This window comes from Caenorhabditis briggsae (assembly GCF_000004555.2).
Source record: "Caenorhabditis briggsae complete genome, chrI, whole genome shotgun sequence".
Classification (NCBI taxonomy): Eukaryota; Metazoa; Nematoda; class Chromadorea; order Rhabditida; family Rhabditidae; genus Caenorhabditis; species Caenorhabditis briggsae.
This window is the reverse complement of record NC_013489.2, coordinates 13,550,993-13,556,111: the sequence shown is the minus strand read 5'-3', so window position 1 is coordinate 13,556,111 and position 5,119 is coordinate 13,550,993. Positions and strand designations below refer to the sequence as shown.

The 5,119-nt window shown below is 39.3% G+C and overlaps 2 protein-coding genes across 2 annotated transcripts in view; one reads left to right on the top strand and one right to left on the bottom strand.

Moving 5' to 3' along the window:
* Positions 1-1,079, top strand: part of Cbr-spe-9 — a gene marked incomplete at both ends in the record, with an annotated part of 4,355 nt that extends 3,276 nt beyond the window's left edge. The window contains 3 exons of the mRNA XM_045241462.1: positions 102-287; positions 332-399; positions 811-1,079. Of these exons, the coding sequence (XP_045095701.1) occupies positions 102-287; positions 332-399; positions 811-1,079 (523 nt within the window). The remainder of the gene's footprint in view (positions 1-101; positions 288-331; positions 400-810) is intronic.
* A 771-nt stretch (positions 1,080-1,850) lies between these two features.
* On the bottom strand, positions 1,851-2,954 carry CBG15355 (the record flags this gene model as incomplete). Its single annotated transcript, XM_002646342.1, has 3 exons — positions 1,851-2,238; positions 2,507-2,727; positions 2,832-2,954. 3 exons carry the CDS (start codon positions 2,952-2,954, stop codon positions 1,851-1,853), a joined length of 732 nt encoding a protein of 243 aa, XP_002646388.1.
* Positions 2,955-5,119: the final 2,165 nt, after the last annotated feature.

The following is a 5,119-nucleotide window of genomic DNA, read 5'->3' as shown; positions in this document are numbered from 1 at the left end:
GGTTCGATCCCCATCGGCGCTAAATCGTTTTTGCTTTCTTAGACGATGCATATTATGGCTCTCTCATCACTTTAGAGATTATTTAGAATTTATTTTTCCAGCGATATCCCTTACGACGATGACCTAATGCCCCTTTGCAACCATAATGAGAAACTACAAGGATTCCGTTGTCTCTGCGATTCTGGTTACCTTCCACCCTACTGTAAAATCCACACAAACCCGTGCTATCACAATTTGTGTCAAAATAGTGCCACGTGCCATGCCGATCCGAAAACCAAGAGTTATGAGTGAGTCTGTGTTTCTGGGTGTCTAGATATCATTTAAATTTCAGTTGTCAATGCGTCAATGGCACTCGTGGAAGTCTTTGTGAGACTGTGGACGATTCGTGTGATGCGTTTGGTGGGTTACTGTAACAAAAATTTTCGAAATTTTCAAGTTTTTGGTAATTTAAAAAATGGAAATTGTCTAAAAGTTGTTGAAAATTGCTTCCACTTGCAAAATCTGGGTCATTAAGAAAAGCAAAAAAGAATTAGTCCTATAAGGAATCGAACTTTGGTGTTCAGATTGGCAGTCGAGCGTGTGCGCCACTAGGCCACGGCCCCCTCCCCCCAACCAAGGGGGAAGGCGCCGCGCCACCTCCCTCTTTTCTCATCGCGCTCTCTCCCCGCTCCCCTTTCTATACGCCATCGCCCACCACGCGACCAATAGGCGCTGTGGCTTACTGGGGCACGCTCCCGATTATCAGTTTCAACACCAAAGTTCGATTCCTCTTGCCGCCATTTCCTTTTTTATAGTTTTCTACACCTTCAGGAAGCAAAATCTGTGATAACGGTGAGTGTATCAACGACGAATACTATCATCGCGGCTTCTCTTGCGACTGTTTCGAAGGTTGGGAAGGTCTGGATTGTGACATTCCTATTGGATCGATGGTGATATGGTGGAGACGTCTGGAGACCCATTATCAATTCACAATGCCTCTATTAGCCTGTTTTTTGAGCTTATCAGTGATTTTTCCACTGATTTTTTGGAGTCGAAGGGGGAGAGGAGGTCAGGAGACGGTTAAGAAGGTGGAAGCCTAATTTTTTGAACTTTTTTAAAATAAAAATTTGAATTTGCACTTGAAAATTGTTTTAACCTGTTCTCACCTACTGAATTAGTGTATGATTACTGTAGCAGATTTTTCTAGTTTTTTGAGAACAAAATTTTTTGAGAATTTGGGAAAAAACTTTTAAAAATGAGCTAAAAATTGCTGAAACCGCATTCAAAAACCTAGATCCGTATCATTAAAAAAAGCAAAAAAGAATTCGCCCCATGAGGAATCGAACTCGGGTGATGAGATTGGTAGGCGAGTGTGTTTGCCACTAGGCCACGTGGTGCAGGGTGGAGGGCGCATACCAAAGAGGGCAAGGAGGTAGGCGAGCGGCCGCCGCGCCACCACCCTTTCTATACACCATTGCCGACAGCGAATGAAATGCAAGCGTGGCCTACTGGCGCAGAGGCTCGACTACCAATCTCAACACCAAAGTTCGATTCCTCTGGAGGTAGGCGAGCGGCCGCCGCGCCACCACCCTTTCTATACACCATTGCCGACAGCGAATGAAATGCAAGCGTGGCCTACTGGCGCAGAGGCTCGACTACCAATCTCAACACCAAAGTTCGATTCCTCTTGGTGCCATTTGTTTTTTATTCGTTTTTAAGTGTTTTTCTGGGCTGTTTACTCGATTTTTTGCCCTTTTTAAATGTAAAAATTGAATTTAAATTTAAAATTCATGAATCTACTACAAAAAATTGGCTATTTCAACGGAAAAAAAGGGGAAAAGGAGAAAATCAACAGATCAAAAATGAATAAATCAATTATTCGAGAACATTTCGGAGAGTCGTTGTCTGGAATCGGTGCTCGAGAGCGTCCACGCCGTGGCGATTCCCAACCCAACCAGTGCTCCAATACCCGATGCTTTCAGCCCATGCGGCGATCGATAAATGGCTCCAGTGAGTGCTCCGGCTCCAAAACCATTCAGTTCGTCCTCGGCTCTCACAGATCTCAGTCCAATTTCCAGTGCGGAATACATAAAAACGATGGCGCCGGCCGGTTGGGCGAATCCGGAGCCGTGCTTCATTGTGGCGTTCACCATACGCGTCATCCATGGTTTTCCGGCCATTTTTCGGGTTTCCGGGTTCATGAGCTCGCCGAGGGCTCCGCGAGCACATCCAACACCGAATGCTCCGCCGACTGCCCATCTGGAAATTTTTTTGATGAATTTCCAGCCATTTTAAGCTATTTTTAAGTAGTTTTCAGCCATTTTCAGCCATTTTAAACCCATATTTTCGGCCAATTTTTGGACTTAGGACATGATCTAGAACTTTCTAGATTATTTAAGGTCATGGCCTAGATTAGAAGCCAATTTGCAGCTTTTTTTCCAGCCGTTTTTTGAGTAAATTCAGGCCATTTTTCAGCTAATTTTAGGCCAATTTTGAGCCTTTTTCAGTCAATTTTCGATGTTCCTACCCGATATGTCCCAGCGCGAACTCGAATTTTCCCTTTCCGGCCACACCGCCCTCTGGCATAATGTACTGTGGCTGCTGAGAAGCGAACATCGACGGATCCATCTGTACATAAGGTGTCATTTGTCTAGAAACCCCAACTCCAGCGGATTTCAATTGATCCAGGGCGAGAACTGGAGCGGCTGGGAATGGAGAGTGATCTGGAACTGGAGACGATGGTGCTGCCTGGAAAATATGGAATTTTAGCGAGTTTTAAGGTTAAATAAACGATTTTTAGCTGTTTTAAATTCTTAAAATCGTTCTAAACAGTCCATTTTAGGCCTACATACCGCTGGAGCATCGAAACCGGGCACCGAAAAGTTCATTCCGGCGCTGAGATCCACTGGCTGCGAGGAGACCTCAACCGACGATGATGGAGTGTCGCTGCTGCCACCGAATCCGAACCAACCCATTTTTGATTTCTAAAAATTCGAAATTTGGAATTTTGGGATTACATCATTTTGAAAAATTCCCGATTTTCAGCGAAAAATGTCCAGAAAAACAGGGAATCGTATATTTTCAGACTCGCAATTTTCTGCGCTTTATTGTAGTACAAAAACTTCTTGAAAATTCCCGGAAAAATCGGGAAAAATCGAATAAAAACCAAAAAATTAGGTGGAAATTAATAGAAAAAATCGACGACGATGCTCCGAAATAACGCCGACGGCGCCGCTAAACAGGGCGCAACCCCGGGATTGCGGAGTGTCGTTTGAGATTTTTTTCCTATTTCGTCGTTTTTTTGCCCTTTTTCTGTGTGGAAAATCGGGATTTTAGAGTAAAAAACTGGGAGAAAGCATAAAAATCTAGAAACTGTGCAAAAATGTTTTAAAATCCAAGTAAAAGTCATTAAAAAAGGTAAAATAGTAGAAATTTTAAAAATTTGCATCATAAATCGAATTTCGCCTATTTCGGGAGTTTCTTGGGTTAAAATAAGGTTAAAAATGCTCAAAATCTCGTTTTAAAACCATATTTCCGGTTTTTTTCACCCAAAATTTTTTAAAATTTTTTCAAAATTTCTGAAAAAAAAACTGTTTCTTTTTTTTTCGGCTTTTCACATGATTTTCAGTTGATTTTTCCAGAAATTTCGACATATTTTTACCTGAGTGTCACGTGGATGACGTATGTGTGTGTGTTCACCCGTTTCGGCGCCAAAGATCACTTTTTGGGTGTTTATAGTTCAAATTTTGCGTCATTTTCGCACTTTTTCGGTTAATTTCTGTTTAAAATTTAAGAAAAAAACGGATTTTCCACAGATTTTTAGCTAGAAAATTGGCAAAAATACAAATTCTCAGTAAAATTTTTTTTTTGAAAACTTGCTCTCTAATCCCTTAAAAAAGTGCTCTGTGAGCCCAAACACAACAAAAACAGGCGCAAAATTTGATTTTTGGTGTCTAGAAATGTATAAAACGCTATTTTAGACTAAAATTTTTTAAATGTTTAATCTAAAACATCTCAATTTTCAACTCAAAAATGACGATTTTGAGATGAAAATGTATAATTTTCAGGTCAAAAAATCCAGATTTATAGCTCAAAAATGACGATTTAAGCCAAAAAATCACATTTTTGAGCTCAAAAATTCGAAATTTCGGCCAAAAAATCCCCAATTTTCTGGTCAAAATGACGATTTTGGGCTGGAAACTGACAATTTTTTAGCTCAAAAATGACGCATTTCAAATTAAAAATAACCGATTTTTTGGCTGAAAAATCCTATTTTTTTAGCTCAAAAATGAGGATTTTGGGCTGAAAATTGAGGATTTTTCAGCTAAAAAAATGACTATTTTGAACTGAAAATTCATGATTTCCAGGTCAGAAATGACGATTTTAAGCTTAAAAATCCCTAAATTTCCAATTTTCAGCACATTTTCCGTCAAAAAAAAATTTTTCAGATTTTTTTTTGTCTAAAAATAAAGCATATTTCGTATTTTAGCCCCCAAAGTTCACTCGTCGTTCCTTCACTGTTCTTTGTGGTTTGATTCCTCCGTCGTCTTTCTTTTCTTTTTTGTTTTCTCTAACCACTCTCTCATTTCCACACACTCTCTCGCCCATCTCTTATCTTTTTTTCGCCATTTTTTAGAGACGACAGATGACACACATTGAACCGATTTCCGTCATTCCACACTCTCAACTTTCCACTTCATTATTTGAGAAAAAAGAACTAGACTCTTCAAATTTTGCGAATTTTCCAGCTGAAAAAAAATGGAATTTTCCGTCTAAAATTGTGAAAAATATGAATTTTGAGCTCGAAAATACGATTTGTTAGGCTGGAAACTGACTGGAAACTGTGATTTCCTGGTTTGGAATAGTGATATTTTAGCCCTAAAAATGTGAAATTTAAAGGGGGACTCCGACCAGAAATTTTTATTGCATTAAAATGTGTTAAAATTTATCTATTTTCCGAATATTATTGCGAAAAAATTCAAAGAAAATCCGAAATCCCCGAAAAACGGCGTTGAAAAGGAATAATAATAATATATTTATTTGCAATGCATGGGGAAATCAATAGAAATTTGGCAAGAAATGGGACATGAACAAATAAAAAAGTAAAAAAAAACTGTGATTTTTGAAGAAAATTCAAAAA